Here is a 22,051-nt window from a genome sequence, read left to right on the forward strand (position 1 = left end):
TGCGCAATCTGCGCTTGTTAGATTTATATATATTACGAGTTGAAATTTTCCCTAAGAGAGAAGTATTAGCTCGACTAAAATCACATCTGTTTAATCTGTTTAATTGTGTTAAATTCTATTAATGTGCTCTTATCTCTCGTTTATTAACAAAATTTTAATCCAATTCTATTGATCTGACGGCAACATGGTGCGTCCAAATGCGGAGGAATGATTGTCAAATAATTTTACGTGCGATTTCGTGACAACTAATTTTACAAAGTAATATAAATCTCATAATATATTTATGAAACGATTGGATTTCGATCTGTTCTCTAATAAGGGTCATGTCTACGATCGAGTGGGGGTAGATTACTCATAACATATCGTATCTTATCTGTTGATAGTGATGGTAGGTGTTACTATGTCTCTAAAAAGGTGTGGTGTAGTACCTCGTTAAGTGAAACCGAAGGGTTAGCGTGTCTTTCTTACATAAAAGCAGTAACAGCGTGAGAGAGTCGGGTAAGTTTCCTGAATTTTCAAATGCACTTACATTTCTTTTTCTGATATTAACTTAAATGGAAATATTCGATTCGGAAGAGACGAAATTATTCTATATTTTTCGTTTTTTACAGTCGCAAAATGATTAAATTATACTCCTGGATTATTCTATTTACTCTTGGTAAGAAATTTATTATTTCAATTTACGATGCGCAATTAATTTTGCTGTACAATATCTCTGGTGAAAAATTTTCTTGAAATTCTGCACATTATATATATTTCAGAACTCTCATATAAATTTTATAATTTTTTAGAAAATTTGTTAGACTTTTTATACAAATGGAACACTTTTCAAAAATGTTGAGAAAGTCTATAATCTCTTTTCTGAAATTCTTTCTATGTGTGAATTTTGAAATATTCCAAGATCTCTCATTCTACAATTTTTGATGAAAACTTAAAATCTGAAGATGTTAAGGTATTTTTTTTAGAAATCTATCAATTTAAAACATGAAAAATTCTTAAAGATTATTGTAAGTGTAGTATTATTGCAAGTACATTATGAAAGTGTTTCTTCACCAGGGATATTTATTAAAAATGGTTTAAAGTTAATTCAAGTTAAAACATAAAAAATTGTCGATATATGTACCTATATATAATAAATTTTAATAATTTACATTTTTTTATTTGTAAAAATGTAACTTTAAATATTTACTACATTTGCTTGACAATTTACGGAAAAATTAAAATATGACATGTATAAATACAATTGAAATATATGTAAGAGTAATTATATTATAATTGTGTAAACAATGCGATTTAATCTTAATTTTAATTACGCATATTATTTTAGGCGTTTTCGCGCAAGAAACTATATATCGAAGTGTTTCATCAACTCTCAAAGAATGTTACGAAAATAAGTATCTTCTAGAGAAAGATAATAGATTACCCCATACTTTGAATACATTAATCGCAATTCTCCAAAAAATCGAGAAATCGGAATCAAGCAGGGATTTACGAACCTTAACTGTTGGGATTATGCATAGGTAAAAGAAATTCTGATTTTCATATATATAATAGTGTCATATAAAAGATATATTCACGTGTGAAAGTTTCAAGAATTAACCCTTAGCTGGCACACTTCACCAGAATCACATAGGGAGCTTTCCAGCAAGCGACACAAGTCAACACAAACGTCGCTCTGTCTTTCTTTGTTGGCAATGAAGAACGAAGACAAAACGACACTTGTGTCGACTTGGGTCGCTTGCTGGAAAGCTCCCATAGTTGGCCCTCTGGGGTTGTTTCAGACCCCACTACTAAAATGCTTACTACGAGGAAGCTATTGATTTTTTTTACTTAAAAAAATTCCAAGATAGTCTTCGAATGTTGTTTTAACAAATGTCATAGGTTATTTTGATAAAATGTAATATTAAGTATGAAAAAAATTGAAGAACGTAAAAGAAAACGAAAAAATGATTGTTTTTACTCAAAAATTCATAACTCTTATATTTTAACTCTTCCATTTTTTAGTACTATTTTCGTACTATAGGGAGGCTTAAATTAGAGCTGAACTAGGCTGGAGCGTTTAATACCCCACAGTGCCAGCTAAGGGTTAAGTTTGAAGTTGTTGAAATGCATATTAATATTTCATTAAAAACCATAGATTTCGCCAAGATGGAATAGAAAAAAATCCAAACGTAATAGAGCAATCTGGTGTATTGCCATATAGAGCAGCTAGCCAAGCTCAAAAATATGTAGTAATAACTCGCTTCATACCCGAAAAAACGGACCTTATTCGTTGGGACAACATACTCACTGATATCGAAAGGGTAAGTTTGACAAAAGACCATACACAACCTTTTAAATTTTAAATGTATAAAAATGAATAGTGTAGTTTTCAAAAGAACAGACTTTTACATTTCACGTATTTGATAAAAAAATTTTCATTTTAAAACATATATAAGTTATAGAATTATATATAAAATATATATCTATATATGTTTTTTTTTCTCTTGTATAAAACCTTGTTCATATAGGAAAAATAATGAGAAGAAAAATTAAAAAATAATTAAGAGAGGATAATTTTCTCATTGTTTTTAATAAAAAATAAAGTTTGAAAAAATGAGAAAAAATTACTAATATATAATTATATGTAAATGTAATAATCATATATAAAATGATTATATATAGATGCAGATTATATATAGAATATTGTGTAACCGTAATTTTACTCTTTGTAAAAAGAAACAATGCACAAATTATTTCTCTAATTATTATTGTTCTTATTATTTTTTTTAATATATAAGGTCAGAGATTATACAAGAGAAAGAAAACATATATATGGACATATTTTATATATAATATTATATATATTTATGTATATTTTTATATAAAATTTTTACCAGGTATAAAAGTCTATACAGCATTTTATTTGGCGGATATTTTTGCAGTGCACTCTTCATTTTATGCTGTCTAGCAGTATTGAAATCTTTGAAAGAGGGGACGAAAACACGGTATGTAGATACACCGACAATGCTTATAGAAGCGCGAGAAGTGTGACTTATTCCAATGGCAGTAATTCCACTTATTCCAATACAAATTTGGATGTGCACGATGATGTCGAAACCTTAACACCCGAACAAATGTAAGTAATACAATGTAACATGATGTATTGTGAAAAAATAATGTAAATCGTATAAAAAATATTTGTTTTCAATATTGTTGTAAAATTGGAATGTAACGATATTGTAATATTTATTGCTATGAAAATTGATAATTAATTATATAATTATGTTTATTTTCGCGTCAGTCGTGTTGATAAAAATTATAAACAACGCATTGTAAAAGTTACACATTATTTTTGATTATTTTAAATTTAAACTGTGCATACATTATATAACTAGAAATACAAAAACTTATAATGTGTATAACAAATTTATGCTGTTAGTCAATTAATTTTTAATTAATTTCAGTTAGTCAATTTTTTTATTTAAAAAATTATTAATATTAATATAAAACACAAACATAGTAAAACGACAACTTTTATAAAAGCAACTGCATTCAAGCTGTATAAAATTCTTTTAAATTGCAATCCGCTTCACTAAAACATTCTTTAAATAGAAATGTCGCTATTATCACCGTAATATATCAGACTGTTTCGGGATAATAAAAATTTTATTACAATCTTTACTATACGCGATATATTTTTGGAACATACAATAAATACATCTGTAGGTACTTATTTCTGAAAATTTTGGTTGCGAACATAGCGATGTTATCACCAATAATAAAAACGGAGTTACTGAACACGTGTTTCATCCAAACGCCTTGTATCCGGAATTACCGCCGAATCATCCGAAGATCGCTCGATATCTCAACCTGCCGCCGCTAAGTAAATGTCCTGTGGAGAATGGCGTTATAAAAACTAGGTATGTAGATTTTATATATAAATTTCATATAATCACACACACACACACACACGCACGCGCGCGCATTTGTCCTATAATGAATTTTATTATAGGTGGGGTCCTGTTTCTGCCGGGCCGCTAATTGCTGGTATAGCTGCTGGCTTGCAACCCGAATATGTAAAGCTCTCAGATGTGTTTCCTGAGGAAAAGAACGAAGAGAGAAAGGCAAATCTATCAAGATTATTATTGGATAATAAATGGATGGCAACTATAGCTGGTAACAAAGCGTTAATTTTTTCTTGTGTTAATGTTTTGTACTGTTTTATATGTCAAAAAAGATGTTCAAGAAAATTGACCAAAAAAATTAGCGTTAAATTGATGGGTCACAAACTCATTCATATATTTTTCAAAATTATTTTATCAACTTTTAATTATTGAATACATCCATTGCAGCAGAGAGATTATACAATTTTACATACTCGCAGGTGATTTAGCTGAAATTACTTTAATGCAAGGCCCTACAAATGAGAAGATTAGTATAGGTGTAAACGGCATGTGGAATTCGTCGGCTATGCCCCGTTGGTATTTCTTGAAATCCAATCAGAAATTACAATTTACCACGGCTGAGATTAGAGGTGACATTGACGGATTAATTCTTGCTAGCGAAATTGAAGCCTTATATTCCAAAGTGCCCACTTTGAGACTGTCGCAGATTTTGGATCAGTATTATAGCTCCCACGGATTGTTTAATTCCTCAATTAGAGCATGCGATCGGAAAACATTATTCCAAACGATACCGAAATCGATAATGTCTGCACAGGTAATATTGCATAATATATTATAATATATTATATTTAATATATTATATAATTATATATAATATATATATATATTATATATAATTATATATAATATATTATATTATACTGCGTAATAGATTATACAATCAATTCATTAATTTTGATAAGAAGAAATTGTAAATAAGATCGTTGCACAGACGTATAAAACTTTTAAAAATTATAGATCAAATCTTATGGCTGAGGCATAGATTAAAGAACTTTATTTATAGGCGTACACTGCTTCACTAGTTTTGGAAGAATATCTGCATAGAGCTACAATAAACGATGATAGGATGCAAGAATTTGCGGCACAAGCAACAGACGAGCTGTCTCGTTACGTTGGTAAGTGTATTGGTATTTAGTATTTTGCGAAATAAAATACTCAGGGACAAAATAAGAAGTAAACTGTAAACCATATAACTTTCAGGAGAAATGAATAAGGATTTAACATGTCAATCTGAGATGGAAAATTTCAACGATGTTATTCAAGTCGCTATTGATCTGACAATTATTCTCGATACAACGTGGTCTTTTAACGCGATACAACCAATTATTGCGTAAGTATAACTTACACGCATATATAAGCCATCTTAGACAAACATAATTCTGATGCACAAAAAATATACTTTATTATTTTTCTTGATAGAAACATATTGGATAATATCAAGATAAATCCATATAACAGTCAATTTACAGTTATTAATGGCCGTGATGGCGGTATCATGATTAATACTACCAATAGTATTTTAGACATCGGTTATTATAATACAACCCATTATACGAATGGTATGTTTGCATATTTACATGTTAACATATGCGTTAAACGATTATATCCTGTTACGAGCGATTTAAATTGAAAGTTACTTTTTTTCAGTTACTAGCGGTTTCGATCTTCCTAAATCACTTGACAAATTACGTATTTTGCAAACAAAGAAATTGAACGATGAACGTAATGGTCTTGGACAAGCAAAATCTGATGTAGTCTTAATTATTCCATATACATCATCTCTTTCAAGTTCCGACAAGGAATACTGTATAGAACAGATCAAGCAGATGCGAGAGAAAGTACCAGGTAAATTGCTTTCTATAAAAACTGCATACTAAAATTATTATATCGATCATTTAGTTCAGCAATATTCCATAGCTTTCTGCGATAATGTAAATTTAATGAGGCTTGATTATCGATATTATTGCAGATGCCACATTACTTATATTGGCTTACGGATCAATAGACAAATGGGCAGATCTTGTAAGTGATCCGTCAAATGATTTATTCTCTACAACCGCTGTGGGTGATATAGGAGGTTCAGCAACGATCGCTAAACTAATTGCGAGAATAAAACAAGGTAGATAGACAGACGGATGTCATTTCTTTTGAAATCTACATAATTCTACAATATAATTTACTGTATTTTTATTTATAGTTCCACAGCGCTTAATCAATACGCAATGTGGAGCCGATTATTCTTCCGTTGGATCTACCAATTCGTTTATCGATTATATTGAACCGGCAACAGTTGTTTCGTACAGACTTCATCCCAATTATTTCTTTTCCACTGACAGCAGCCATGTTTCTCAGATAAAGGTAAAATTTTTCTTACACAAAATGTAAGAAAAATTAATAATTGAACATGTTTTCTCTTTGAATATGTATTATAAATATTTTTTTAGATCAAAGGATCCGGTTGGGGTAATCTAAGAGTATGTACATCGCGACGTTTCATAAATATTAATATGACAAGTAGCTCATGTGAGTCGATAAATAATGATGTACATACTGTTACATTTTCCTGCGGTGATGCTGGTTTGATACATCTTTGTGATCCATTATATTTAACAATTATTGCTAATTCTTCAGTTACAAATTATCAATGTACAAGTAAGTACAAAGAAAGTTATAAAATGAGTTAAATTAAAAAATCTAATAATTTGTAGCAATTGTTAACGTCCCATTTTCAAGTATACATATTTTTATGCTAAATGAATATTGTCTGATCGAGATGTTATCTTTTCTTACATATCTCCTGTTTATATTTTTTTAGAGCCAGACGTGTGCAGATTTGCTCATATGATCGAATATACCATCTCGTATGAGAATCTAGTATGTGAAAGTAGTGCAAGCATAAATATACTAAATATTTTCGTTTTAATCATAAGCATGATATACATGTTTTTGTAATAAATGATACAAAAAATGTTACACAAGTTAATTTTCCTTAACAAATAAGATAAATGTGTTTGAACATTAGTGAAAATAGAATTAGAATTGTAAATATCACTTAATACTGCTCTTTTGTGATAGGGTATGCAAAATATTTTGTAGTCACTGCATTTGTATATGTATAATGACACACTGAAACTTTCAAAATAAGAAAGTGTTGTGAAACTGCTTGCATAAATAAATCGATAACAAATAAACGGTATTGTTCTTTTAAATAAAAGGTTTACAGAGAGTTACTGTATGGTCCACTCCACAGGCAACCTTTCTCACTTGAGCCCCCACTGCAACCTGTTGCAAGAACACAAAATATTAGACGGAAAATTTCCATACATGTACATATATAATATATATTACACATATATTATATATTATATGTATACATAAGTATAATATTGCGTTGTTTTATGTCCTGTTTATTCTTTTAATCGTGTTTTATTTGTGAAATATATGATAATAAATTTACCCTTAAAGGAAAAAATTGATCTTTTACATGTCCTAATCCCAAAGATCCAAATTTATTGCAACCCCACATGTGCAAATCTCCTGAATTAGTTAGCGCTGCCAATTGACTAATCCCACAATATACATTTGTTACCTAACAAAGTGTGAAAACTTCATTGATGTACAGTTTATTACTTTTTAATGTAATTCAAATTTTTTTAATTACCTTGACAGTACGATTATATATATTATTGCCAAACAATGTAGGAGGAATTATAGTTGGTTTTAATACTTTCTGCACTTGAGGTCCAAGACCGAGTATACCATATCCCCATACATAGACATTACCATCATCTATAATGTAAATGCACAGAAATTAATACAAAAAATATTTAATACTTTTAAACAGGAACTATAAATAATAATCATTAAAACAATTGGTGAATTAACGTTGTTAGGCCAGTCATATTAGACATCGAATCGTCCAATTAATCTTCCCAGGTTGCAACCACCATGAATAGCTTTGATTTGAGGTGCTATAAGTGGGATTTATTTTGCTTCGCAAAATTAACGCGGAATAAAAAGTTATTAACAATATTATGAACAAAAAACACGATTTTTTTTATTTTTTCTCAAATATCTCGAAAACTAAGCAAGATAGGGTAACTAACTATACGTACCTTTTTTGTAGAGCGTAAAATTATCTACAATAATGATCTGAACAACATTAATCGTCAAGTCAGTCGTTTAGCTTGCACGCGCCGTCAAACTCCGAGACTCGGATCCCAAAAACCCTCGATTTCATCGTTTTTTTGATGTTGCGCTGGTGATTTTTTTCCGTCATTTAAAATGGAATTAAAAATCCCCAAAAAATCACATCATCTGAGAACTACAAAGAATACTTTTCATGATGCAACCGATTTTTTAGACCCTTTTTCTGATGATGTGATTTTTTGGGAATTTTTAATTCCATTTTAAATGACAGAAAAAAATCACCGGCGCAACATAAAAAAAACGATGAAATCGAGGATTTTCGGGATCCGAGTCTCGGACTTTGACGGCGCGTGCAAGCTAAACGACTGACTTAACGATAAATGTTGTTCAGATCATTATTGTAGATAATTTTACGCTCTACAAAAAAAGTACGTATAGTTAGTCACCCTATCTTGCTTAGTTTTCGAGATATTTGAGAAAAAAAGAAAAAAAATCGTGTTTTTTGTTCATAATATTGTTAATAACTTTTTATTCTGCGTTAATTTTGCGAAGCAAAATAAATCCCACTTATAGCACCTCAAATCAAAGCGATTCATGATGGTTGCAACCTGGGAAGATTAATTGGACGATTTGATGTCTAATATGACTAGCCTATGTTATAACTTACTGTTTAAGACCATGCAAAAACTTCCACCTGCAGCAATGTCTATAATGTGTCCTAATTCCTGTGTATCTAATTCTGTAGCAATGTTTATTTGGTAACTATTTTCTCCGACTGGTAACTGACCATACTCTGAATTACCCCAACCATATACTTTTCCTTTATCTGTAACAGAAATATTTTAATTTAATTTAATTTTATTTATACATATAAAATTATCTGTAATCTCTGACAAAAATAAATCTTTATATGCCAATATATATACTATGTATATGCTAGACCAAGCAGTCAGTTCCTAGCAAAGTTGATGACAGAAAAACTCTGAATCAAAAAAGCCTTTAGGTACATTTCTCTCTTCTCTTCTCTTCTAAGGTAACCTGTAATCTTACGTGTTATCTTCTTGAGTCACAAAAAAGAAAAGAGATGGTTATACTCAAAGATAATTCTTGTGGCATAGTTTCTTTTACAATTATCTATTTCACATATTTACCAAGAAACACTTTAATTGTTTTCCCAATTATATAAATATTTGGTTTAGGTCTAGATATACTTGTTACATACCACTAAGAGCTAATACACAATCAGCGGCACAAGCAACTTTGATTATACGTTGTCCTGCTAGGTCACCCTTGACTAAACTCGGTCGATGTTCATTTTGATAGTGTGCAAGACCCGTTTGTCCATCAGCACCCCAGCCAAATGTGTATACTTCACCTGTCTCTGTCAAGAGTATGCTGTTATATAATGTTAATGAGAAAATGCATGATAAGAATTGTAAATGCTTAACAGTGAAGTGATTTTATACCTATGATCTTGACCAGCTGTTACTGCAATAATTTTGTTCCCTTTAACATCAGATATACAATGCACAACCATACTTTTCTCATAATTTTCACTCAATATAATTGGTCTGCCACATTGGCCATATGCATTATTACCCAATGTAAACAGACCTTCTGTCGTCAATATTAATAAATGTGCTCTTCCAGCAGCCATACCTATAACTTTAGTCGAGATATCTTGCAACGGCAAGGTTATTGACCTTGGAATAAATACCATATTAGGAATTTTCTCATCAAGGTTATGGCCTATTATAAAAAAAAAAGATAAGCTATGATTCTTAAAATCAAAATTTGTTCCTAACAGAGACAAATAATACGTCATATAATATTAGTTAAAGTAGTCAATTACCAAGTTGTGAATCTGTGTTTATGCCAGTCCCATAAACAATATTCTTATCCAAAGAATGCACAGCGTAAGCTGTAAAGCCATATCCACAAGCAATATCTGTTACCTTATGTCGCTCGGCAAAGGACAATCTTTTTGGTTTTGAAAGATACGAAACGTTATTCTTTCTCAATGCCCTTAGTTCACCAAGAGCACCGTGTTCCGCAAGACCCCACACGTACACTCTGCGGTCGTCCTCTTGACTTATTGGATATTGGAAAACTGCAAACAATGTGATTTCAAGTAATCTATCAATTTGATTTGCTGATATAGGTAGGCTGCAGTCCATTTGATACTAGAAATGCTTTGAAGTGTTCTTCTTCGCCTTCTTCCTTCACTGAAAGAAAGAAGAGAAATGCTTCGAAGCATTTGTAGTGTTAAGTGGACCGTACCGTAGCCATATATATAGATATAATATTTGAAATAAATGTTTTCTAACTTGGCAAAGTTTTAAGCTCAGGCTTTGAAGGTACGGACTTCTGGTTGTCTAAATGCAAATTTTTAACATTTCTCGTGAGTCGTAAAAGACAACTTCTTCCCGCGCTGAGCATTTCTCATAGGTTTTCTCAAGATATATAAAATGTACAGGTTATTTGACAGTTCTTCCAGTTTCTTCTTGAGTTTTTATCTTCTTCTTCTTATATTTTTATTGGCTCTTGCCTCTTTTCAGAGGATAATACGGCCTCGGATCTCGTGAATGCCGAGTTGGCGAGGCAACCAGACGACGCGTGACATAATTATAGCCCCGCGACACTAATTATCGATGTATTTTCCTACATATTAATAAATCTAAAAAATTATTCAATAAAAAATTATTATATACATTGTTTTACATGTTAATACAAAATTAAAATTTGAATTAAAATAAAAAAATCCACTCTTGGCCAATATGTACGTTTTTTTATTTAAAAAAAATCTGTTTATTCAACAATCTCTATTTAAAGAATTAATTTCAGCGCAATGATATTATTAAGTACTAAAAAAAATTATAGTTTATACACTGTTCTTTCTGTCTTTGAATTTATTTTCCATTAAATGTATAACGTACATATTGTTACTCAACGGAAACCGCGAGAAGGTGGTGGTCTCTTCCGCCAGGAGGAAAATGTAAAAATAATGTTTGCACCCTGGGTGTGTGTGCGCGCGCGTGTGTGTGTGTGTGTGTGTGTGTGTACACTACACATGCATTTATGTTCCACAAGCGATCGAGATGTCTATTACGGAAAGATTTCTTACGCTTCTAATTTTTAAGCGTGATGTTCATTACGGACATTATTTATTACACGCTTATACTCTTTAAGCGTGATGTCTACTACGGACAAGATGTTTTACACGCTTATCATTTTAAAGCGTGATGTCTTTTATAAACAAAACTAGCTTTTGAGCCCGCGCGAAGCGGGGCGTATCTCATTCCCTTTTCTTTTTGTAAATCTCTTTACCAGTCATCGCCCAAATCAATCACTTTTACATTTTGTATCTGTAATTTTTAATCAATTTTATTTATATAAAAAATTAGGATATTAAAATGGTGGACTTCCACACCACCCACGTTTCTTGTTTTTTGACGTAGAACTACGTCTTTGTCGACAGTAAAGGGGGGGTAAATCCAGGAGCACAGATGACTTTTATGGGCGCAAAGCAGCCGATTTTTGTAGGCGCATAGATATTTTATACCCTTCTCTAATTAAAGTACCCTCTTGAGAATGCTACATAGAGTTGTACGTGAGCAAATACGGATTGTGGCAGATAAATCCCAACTTTTTCTAAAGTTTGTCCCTGAGATTTATTGATTGTCATAGCAAATGCCACTATAATAGGAAACTGTCTTCGTTTGAGCTTAAACGGGAACTTAAACAAAATTGTTAATAATTTAATCACCCGCAGCATGTAGCCTTAAAGTACTGTGGTCTTTTTTAACAGCACTATAGTGTATAATTTATTCGCCGACATAAGAGACAAATGTTTGTCTTCAATCGTCATGCCACTTGCATTTTTAAGTCAGCATTGAAGGCAAAAGGAGAAACATCTATAAGCATGACGATTGAAGACAAACATTTGTATCTTATGTCGGCGGACAAATTATACACTAGTGCTGTTAAAAAAGACCACAGTACTTTAAGGCTACATGCTGCGGATGATTAAATTATTAACAATTTTGTTTAAGCTCCCGTTTAAGCTCAAACGAAGACAGTTTCCTATTAGAGTGGCATTTGCTATGACAATCAATAAATCTCAGGGACAAACTTTAGAAGAAGTTGGAATTTATCTGCCACAATCCGTATTTGCTCACGGACAACTCTATGTAGCATTCTCAAGAGGGTACTTTAATTAGAGAAGGGTATAAAATATCTATGCGCCTACAAAAATCGGCTGCTTTGCGCCCATAAAATTCGGCTGCTTTGTGCTTATAAAAATAGGCTGCTCTGCGCCTTTCAAATTCGACTGCTTTGCGCCCATAAAAATTGGCTGCTCTGCGCCTTTCAAATTCGGCTGCTTTGCGCTTTTAAAAATCGGCTGCTCTGCGCCCATAAAAGTCATCTGTGCTCCTGGATTTACCCCCCCCTTTACTGTCGACAAAGACGTAGTTCTACGTCAAAAAACAGGAAACGTGGGTGGTGTGGAAGTCCACCATTTTAATATCCTAATTTTTTATATAAATAAAATATAAATATAAATATAAAAAAATAAAATTGACTAAAAATTACAGATACAAAATGTAAAAGTGATTGATTTGGGCGATGACTGGTAAAGGGATTTACAAAAAGAAAAGAGAATGAGATACGCCCGCTTCGCGCGGGCTCAAAAGCTAGTTTTGTTTATAAAAGACATTACGCTTCAAAATGATAAGCGTGTAAAACATCTTGTCCGTAGTAGACATCACGCTTAAAGAGTATAAGCGTGTAATAAATAATGTCCGTAATGAACATCACGCTTAAAAATTAGAAGCGTAAGAAATCTTTCCGTAATAGACATCTCGATCGCTTGTGAAACATAAATGCATGTGTAGTGTACACACACACACACACACACACACACACACACGCGCGCGCACACACACCCAGGGTGCAAACATTATTTTTACATTTTCCTCCTGGCGGAAGAGACCACCACCTTCTCGCGGTTTCCGTTGAGTAACAATATGTACGTTATACATTTAATGGAAAATAAATTCAAAGACAGAAAGAACAGTGTATAAACTATAATTTTTTTTAGTACTTAATAATATCATATTGCGCTGAAATTAATTCTTTAAATAGAGATTGTTGAATAAACAGTGATTCTTTTTAAATAAAAAAACGTACATATTGACCAAGAGTGGATTTTTATATTTTAATTCAAATTTTAATTTTGTATTAACATATAAAAAAATGTATATAATAATTCTTTATTAAATAATTTTTTAGATTTATTAATATGTAGGAAAATACATCGATAATTAATGTCGCGCGCCGATATAATGTCACACGTCGCCTGGTCGCCTCGTCAACTCGGCATTCACGAGATCCGAAATCGCATAGCCAATAGCCATAGCTCGAGAGAGAAGAAAAAGACAGCAGATCTGTCTATCCTTTTCTACCGCTGACGCTCGAAGCTGGCCGAAGCCAGCCGAAGCGCTCGGCTGCGTTGTTGAACCGTAGAGTTGGCATCTCTGCCCATCCCCACCACTGGCTGGCATCCTTGCCTATAGGGATGGTCAAACATCGATCGATGAATTCAGCATCGATGCTTATTTTGTTCGAAAATCGATTATCTTTCCGATGTTTTCGAAGCCGATAGCCGTGATCAGACTACGGCTGAGTTTCCACTGAGCGCGTCACGCGTAGCGTTATCCATCGCGACCAATCAAAACATCTTATTTTATTACATTATTCGTGACGGAACGTTCAGATTGGTTAACGACGGACGACGCGACGCGTGACGCGCTCAGTGGAAACTCAGCCTACGGTTAGTTTTCTTTATTCTGATTGATTAAATTTCAATCCAATCTCAATCCCAATCCGTAGTCTGATCACGACTTGATTGGTCAAATTTCAATCCAATCTCAATCCCAATCCGTAGTCTGATCACGGCTTCAGAGCAAAGTTTACTAAACTTGAGATCAGTTTTCTCTGTTCTGATTGATTAAATTTCAATCCAATCTCAATCCCAATCCGTAGTCTGATACGGGCTTTACGACCGTTATGGCGTTATACGTTTCTTGTGCGTTGATCTACGTTACGTTACAATGCGAGAGCTTATGCGGAGGCTCTTAAGCCCGTGTCACACTACGCATTGCGGACGCGGATTGGATTCGGATTGCGAATCATTGAATCTGAACTCTCCGTTCACACCACGAATTCAGTATTCAGTCTGCATTGGTCTGCATTGTTTGCTGTGTGCTGCGTGTAATATGGCTTGTCAAAATTATTATTATAAGCGATATATATATATGAAAAGAAAAAAGTTGCAAGCATGTCTTTTGCTTCTAATCAGAGAGAAGGATGAGAGTGGTCATGCCCGCATTTTAGGTGGTCCCCGTCCATGAGCGCCTCTATGTGCACAAAACGTGCATATTGAACTACGTAGCCATGTCCACGAAAATTTCTGATGGGTAACGCGTTATGTGCACGCTCTATTGGTTCTGTTCCGTGCTATGTGCACGATCTTTTGGTTCTGTTCCGTGCTATGTCGAAAGCGTCGGTAATGCATAATACTTGTATGGAGGGGATGTGCTGGCCGCGGCGGCCGCGCTCGACGCTCGGCAACACTCGGCAAGCTTCGAGCCAGTTCGAGCGAAGAGAGAAGGACAGACATACGATCTGCTGTCTCCTTATTATGATGTAGCTGTAGCTGCTTAGCACGCATTTCGGGTATCGCGTCTCGTGTCTCACCAAGCGTCGAGTCTCGAGTTGGCAAATCGACGATGCGTTGCGTTACATTTATGTTTCCACTTACGAATTTTAATTGTTATGTTTATAAATATATATTTATTTAATTATATTATATATGAAATTTATAAATATAAAATTTACAAATATAATTAAATAAATATTAACAAACATAAAAATTAAAGTTTGTAAGGATAATGTATAAAAATAGCAATCCTTGTTTTTGCCCATACGCTTTTTTATCTGAAAAAAGTCCTACATTAAAAACATTAACTTTAGCACAGTATAGCATAATATTTAAAAATATTTAAATGCATAATAATAATTAAATAAATATTAACTATCGAGAAAAAAATTGTAGTGTTGTTTTTACTCTTATTAAGTATATAATTTTAGCTATCCATGTTTAAACGACCAAATCACGAGCGCCAAAAGAGAGATATTGGATTAAAATAGAAACAATTTATTAAACAAACAATACACACGGTTAACGTTTCGACTGTACTTATAGTCTTCTTCGGAACGGATTGCTATGAAAGAAGAAAATAAATATCAAAAAACATGATAACGTGTTTAAGTTAACATTTTAAAACATTAAACAATCTCTTAATAATAATATAAATAAAATAAACAATCTAATTCAATCACAAATATAAAAACGCCGAAATAATCGAATAAAACGATGACAATATAACTATAAAATTTATTTATATTGAGAAGTAAAGAAGGTAATCTCTTCCATCAGAAAAAAATGTAAAAAATTGTTAAGGAGATATTCTGGTTTGAAAAGTCATAAAGAAAGATATTTTTCAGGAATTTTTTGCAGGGAAACGAAAAGAGCGAATAACGCTAAACTGTATATACATGTTTATTTAGCCTTATTTTGAAAATATATTTTTAGTTTTAAGTAATAAAAATGCTCTTCTTTTCCATATTATATCCTGTCATTAGAAGGTGTAAATGACAGACGCGAGACGGTGTAAATGATTCTAGCTGTTCTAAGTATCTGAAACGCAAAAACCAAAAATTTTTTTATTCAGGAGAAGTGTGGCTATCGTCTGAACTAGAACTAAACTAATATTTCCATTCTGGCGGCCTTTTTATTAAAAATATTATAACTTTTTTCGAAACTTTGGAAGTATTTTATTAAAAGAAAAAAAAACTAATAAACGTATAATGTTTATTCTAGTTCAGACGATAGTCACACTTCTCTTCTGAATAAGAAAAATTTTGGTTTTTGCGTTTCTGATACCTAGAACAGTTGGAATCATTTACATCGTCTTTCATTTATACCTTATTCTAGTGACCAGGATATAACATAGAAAATAGAGCATTTTTGTTACTTAAAAAATAAAAATATATTCTCAAAATAATGTTAAAAGAACATGAAAAGTTTAATGTTATTCGCTTTCTCCGTTTCCTACAAAAAATTCATGAAAAATACCTATTTTTACGAACTTTCAAATCAAAATACTTCCTTAATTTATTATTTGTTATTAATATATATTGTTGGTAATTCATATATAAGTAATTAGAAAGCATATAGTACAAAATAGTTTCAATATTCAAATTATTGCAATAATGAAGAAATCAATTATTTACAATATATTTACATTTTCTTCTGTGTCTGTATCGTATGTATTATTGCAGACAAGTTTCTTTGCACGTTTACATTTCTTTTGCAGATTTTTTACAAGCTTATCTTTCACAAGTGTGATATGTCAAATACAGACAAGATTTTTGCACGCTCATCTGTTATAAGCGTAATGTCAATTGCAAGATTTTCATAATCAAACGTTCAACATTTTCGACATTTTTCTACAAACGAGGGACCAGCAATATCGTCCGCAGCATGTAGCCTCATAGGCCAGTCAATTTACGGTTTTAATCGAATTTGAATTCGGAAGTTTAATTTATGTGCCATTCGATATAGTAAATGGCACTGCAGATATAAACATATCAATTTTGTGCTTTGTAAAAAAATAATAATAATAAAATATAAATTATAAAAAATTGGTCCCTTTCGACCTTTTACTCGAAACGCTGCGAAAACCGTTCGAAATACAGCAAAATTGCACAAAGATAATTTTGTAGAGAATTAAATTTCCTATAAAAAGATCCGGGAGGAGGGCATTTCTCTTGTAAAATTAATAGCTCAGACATGAGCCGAAGTCGCGCGATCAGGAATTCGCCAGTCGCTAGCTCTGGTTAGTTGTAAAATTCAATATCAATACTTTAGCATTGAATGAAAACTCTCAAAAAATTCAAGGCTTAACTAGGTAAAATAGGAAAGCTATTTCTGGGTTCAAACATTTTTTTATCGATAAATTCAAATTATGACAGTTGTGTGACAAAAATTTATTTTTCGTTCGATACTGTATAACTTTGATCGGCTATATCTCGGAAAGTATTAACCGGAGTTCTATTCTTCCTCTATGAGAAAGCCAAATTAATAAATACTTATTATGCATCAAATAAAACACAAGAGCTTTCTCATAGAAGAAGCTTTATGAGTGAGCGAAATCAAATGGTTGATGAAGCAACGTGCAAATTCTTAATTTGCACACTTAACAATGGTGAAGAAGCGATGTGCAAATTCCTATAGGAATTTATTAATTTTGAATTCGAAGTATAGGTTCCAATCGAAATCCGCATGAATATAGAAACCGGGCTAATTAAGAACCAGCGCGGTAAATGATGCGCGAAAGTTTTATTTATATTTTTATTTTACATATTTTCCAACCTTTGACTGCGTGACGACTAGATTTGCCAGACTTGAAACACAGAACCTGGAAGGAAGTTCCAGGTTCGAACCCCCTGGCAGAGGTAATATTTTTCGCAATGATTTCTTTACAGTTATTTAGATGCATATAGCATCAAAAATTAAATCGAATCGATTTAATTAGGTGAAGGGGGGGATGATTTTACTACTCCAACCGGAGCTGTGTTTCAAGTCTAACAAATTTAGTCGGCACGCAGTCAAAGGTTGGAAAATATGTAAAATAAAAATATAAATAAAACTTTCGCGCATCATTTACCGCGCTGGTTCTTAATTAGCCCGGTTTCTATATTCATGCGGATTTCGATTGGAACCTATACTTCGAATTCAAAATTAATAAATTCCTATAGGAATTTGCACATCGCTTCTTCACCATTGTTAAGTGTGCAAATTAAGAATTTGCACGTTGCTTCATCAACCATTTGATTTCGCTCACTCATAAAGCTTCTTCTATGAGAAAGCTCTTGTGTTTTATTTGATGCATAATAAGTATTTATTAATTTGGCTTTCTCATAGAGGAAGAATAGAACTCCGGTTAATACTTTCCGAGATATAGCCGATCAAAGTTATACAGTATCGAACGAAAAATAAATTTTTGTCACACAACTGTCATAATTTGAATTTATCGATAAAAAAATGTTTGAACCCAGAAATAGCTTTCCTATTTTACCTAGTTAAGCCTTGAATTTTTTGAGAGTTTTCATTCAATGCTAAAGTATTGATATTGAATTTTACAACTAACCAGAGCTAGCGACTGGCGAATTCCTGATCGCGCGACTTCGGCTCATGTCTGAGCTATTAATTTTACAAGAGAAATGCCCTCCTCCCGGATCTTTTTATAGGAAATTTAATTCTCTACAAAATTATCTTTGTGCAATTTTGCTGTATTTCGAACGGTTTTCGCAGCGTTTCGAGTAAAAGGTCGAAAGGGACCAATTTTTTATAATTTATATTTTATTATTATTATTTTTTTACAAAGCACAAAATTGATATGTTTATATCTGCAGTGCCATTTACTATATCGAATGGCACATAAATTAAACTTCCGAATTCAAATTCGATTAAAACCGTAAATTGACTGGCCTATGAGGCTACATGCTGCGGACGATATTGCTGGTCCCTCGTTTGTAGAAAAATGTCGAAAATGTTGAACGTTTGATTATGAAAATCTTGCAATTGACATTACGCTTATAACAGATGAGCGTGCAAAAATCTTGTCTGTATTTGACATATCACACTTGTGAAAGATAAGCTTGTAAAAAATCTGCAAAAGAAATGTAAACGTGCAAAGAAACTTGTCTGCAATAATACATACGATACAGACACAGAAGAAAATGTAAATATATTGTAAATAATTGATTTCTTCATTATTGCAATAATTTGAATATTGAAACTATTTTGTACTATATGCTTTCTAATTACTTATATATGAATTACCAACAATATATATTAATAACAAATAATAAATTAAGGAAGTATTTTGATTTGAAAGTTCGTAAAAATAGGTATTTTTCATGAATTTTTTGTAGGAAACGGAGAAAGCGAATAACATTAAACTTTTCATGTTCTTTTAACATTATTTTGAGAATATATTTTTATTTTTTAAGTAACAAAAATGCTCTATTTTCTATGTTATATCCTGGTCACTAGAATAAGGTATAAATGAAAGACGATGTAAATGATTCCAACTGTTCTAGGTATCAGAAACGCAAAAACCAAAATTTTTCTTATTCAGAAGAGAAGTGTGACTATCGTCTGAACTAGAATAAACATTATACGTTTATTAGTTTTTTTTCTTTTAATAAAATACTTCCAAAGTTTCGAAAAAAGTTATAATATTTTTAATAAAAAGGCCGCCAGAATGGAAATATTAGTTTAGTTCTAGTTCAGACGATAGCCACACTTCTCCTGAATAAAAAAATTTTTGGTTTTTGCGTTTCAGATACTTAGAACAGCTAGAATCATTTACACCGTCTCGCGTCTGTCATTTACACCTTCTAATGACAGGATATAATATGGAAAAGAAGAGCATTTTTATTACTTAAAACTAAAAATATATTTTCAAAATAAGGCTAAATAAACATGTATATACAGTTTAGCGTTATTCGCTCTTTTCGTTTCCCTGCAAAAAATTCCTGAAAAATATCTTTCTTTATGACTTTTCAAACCAGAATATCTCCTTAACAATTTTTTACATTTTTTTCTGATGGAAGAGATTACCTTCTTTACTTCTCAATATAAATAAATTTTATAGTTATATTGTCATCGTTTTATTCGATTATTTCGGCGTTTTTATATTTGTGATTGAATTAGATTGTTTATTTTATTTATATTATTATTAAGAGATTGTTTAATGTTTTAAAATGTTAACTTAAACACGTTATCATGTTTTTTGATATTTATTTTCTTCTTTCATAGCAATCCGTTCCGAAGAAGACTATAAGTACAGTCGAAACGTTAACCGTGTGTATTGTTTGTTTAATAAATTGTTTCTATTTTAATCCAATATCTCTCTTTTGGCGCTCGTGATTTGGTCGTTTAAACATGGATAGCTAAAATTATATACTTAATAAGAGTAAAAACAACACTACAATTTTTTTCTCGATAGTTAATATTTATTTAATTATTATTATGCATTTAAATATTTTTAAATATTATGCTATACTGTGCTAAAGTTAATGTTTTTAATGTAGGACTTTTTTCAGATAAAAAAGCGTATGGGCAAAAACAAGGATTGCTATTTTTATACATTATCCTTACAAACTTTAATTTTTATGTTTGTTAATATTTATTTAATTATATTTGTAAATTTTATATTTATAAATTTCATATATAATATAATTAAATAAATATATATTTATAAACATAACAATTAAAATTCGTAAGTGGAAACATAAATGTAACGCAACGCATCGTCGATTTGCCAACTCGAGACTCGACGCTTGATGAGACGCGAGACGCGATACCCGAAATGCGTGCTAAGCAGCTACAGCTACATCATAATAAGGAGACAGCAGATCGTATGTCTGTCCTTCTCTCTTCGCTCGTACTGGCTCGAAGCTTGCCGAGTGTTGCCGAGCGTCAAGCGCGGCCGCCGCGGCCAGCACATCCCCTCCATACAAGTATTATCACCGACGAGATACTATTAAAGACCGACAATCCTGGGTAAATTTTCGTGACTGCCCGGGGGCCCGGTGGTAATTGAAGAATACTGACATTATCGACTGTTTTGGCTATTCGACTATTCCGAAAAAAGGAGTTTTACCTTATATAATCACTGTTTTATCATCAGAAATGTACAAATCTTTTATCATCGACGAGATGGTAATAGCTAAAAGTGTATGAAAGATAAAACAGAAATTAGCATATGAGTTGCCATAAATAAGAAAATATTTTATAATTTTTTCAATATTTGTATCTTTTTATTAATATTTTATAATTTGTTTGAAATAATAAACAAATTATAAAATATTTTCTTATATATGGTAACACTCTTATAAATATATGTATATGTATACAATATACATTTCATATGTGTGTATGTGTGTGTGTGTGTGTGTTAATAAATAAATCATTTCCTTTTATATGTATATAACAGTATATTGTAAAGTATTTTTATATAATTGTCAATTAAATAAAAAATATAAATATTAAAAAAATTATATAATATTTTCTTATTTATGATAACACTAGTTTTCCGCGAATTAGAATAGAAAACGCTAAAAGTTATTACTTAGTAACATTCTAATCAGTATATCAGATTCCCGATTGCGAATGTATCTTATTAATTCTTAATGCTGGCTCATATCACAGTACGCTTGCACGGTGCGCGAGTCTTTATATGTCGCTTCTCCGAAGTGCCGCGTATACGTATAAGAATATTTTATGAATCATTAACAAACAAAGATAAACGAGTGTTTTTATAAATATATATAAAATAGAATCATTTATTTACTTCAGTTTACAATGCCAAAAGAAGGAAACAATTGCTTTTATGAAACATGTATATCAATTGCTAATTTAGTGTTAAATTATTTTATTATTTTATTATTATATACACAAGGTATTGCAAGGCATAAAAACATTATAATTAACATGCTTAATAAATAGCGATTGTGTGATGATCTAGCCTAGTGGAAAAATCCGACGCAAAATTACGAAATTTATAAATAATATACCTTTTGCAAAAAACATAATATATTCAAGTAGATTTAAATAAAAATGACGTATATTTTTTGTCATAATTATATAATCCGTAAAGTGACGTAAAACCATATTAATGACATTATTATAATCCTGATGATAAAAATAAAAACATACAGCAAGCATTGGCGGAATATATGAAAGAAGCATAAGTGTAGCGAGGAAAGAGTAACGAAATCTTCTTTTCTTTATAAATGTTACATAGTTTTTCCAAGTG

At 31.6% G+C, this 22,051-nt stretch overlaps 2 protein-coding genes across 2 annotated transcripts; one reads left to right on the forward strand and one right to left on the reverse strand.

The window, feature by feature from the left end:
* Nucleotides 1-20: 20 nt before the first annotated feature.
* On the forward strand, nt 21-7,138 carry LOC139785722 (uncharacterized). The gene is made up of 17 exons (XM_071724882.1): nt 21-258; nt 384-498; nt 612-658; nt 1,328-1,520; nt 2,138-2,303; nt 2,925-3,118; nt 3,744-3,902; nt 3,995-4,158; nt 4,367-4,701; nt 4,951-5,062; nt 5,148-5,277; nt 5,367-5,506; nt 5,595-5,792; nt 5,917-6,066; nt 6,145-6,305; nt 6,392-6,599; nt 6,763-7,138. The coding sequence occupies exons 3-17, from the start codon at nt 619-621 to the stop codon at nt 6,897-6,899; spliced, it is 2,487 nt and encodes an 828-aa protein (XP_071580983.1). The 5' UTR covers nt 21-258; nt 384-498; nt 612-618; the 3' UTR covers nt 6,900-7,138.
* On the reverse strand, nt 6,848-13,789 carry LOC139785725 (RCC1-like G exchanging factor-like protein). Its single transcript, XM_071724886.1, has 9 exons — nt 13,667-13,789; nt 10,424-10,667; nt 9,949-10,206; nt 9,563-9,845; nt 9,319-9,491; nt 8,764-8,922; nt 7,609-7,736; nt 7,405-7,536; nt 6,848-7,229 (listed from the first exon to the last, which is right to left on the reverse strand). Exons 2-9 carry the CDS (start codon nt 10,533-10,535, stop codon nt 7,152-7,154), a joined length of 1,323 nt encoding a protein of 440 aa, XP_071580987.1. The 5' UTR covers nt 10,536-10,667; nt 13,667-13,789; the 3' UTR covers nt 6,848-7,151.
* Between the last annotated feature and the right edge of the window lie 8,262 nt (nt 13,790-22,051).

The sequence above is a fragment of the Temnothorax nylanderi genome, unplaced genomic scaffold, assembly GCF_030848795.1.
Source record: "Temnothorax nylanderi isolate EJ_2023f unplaced genomic scaffold, tnyl_v1.0 TNYL_tig0871_pilon, whole genome shotgun sequence".
In the NCBI taxonomy this organism is placed as follows: Eukaryota; Metazoa; Arthropoda; class Insecta; order Hymenoptera; family Formicidae; genus Temnothorax; species Temnothorax nylanderi.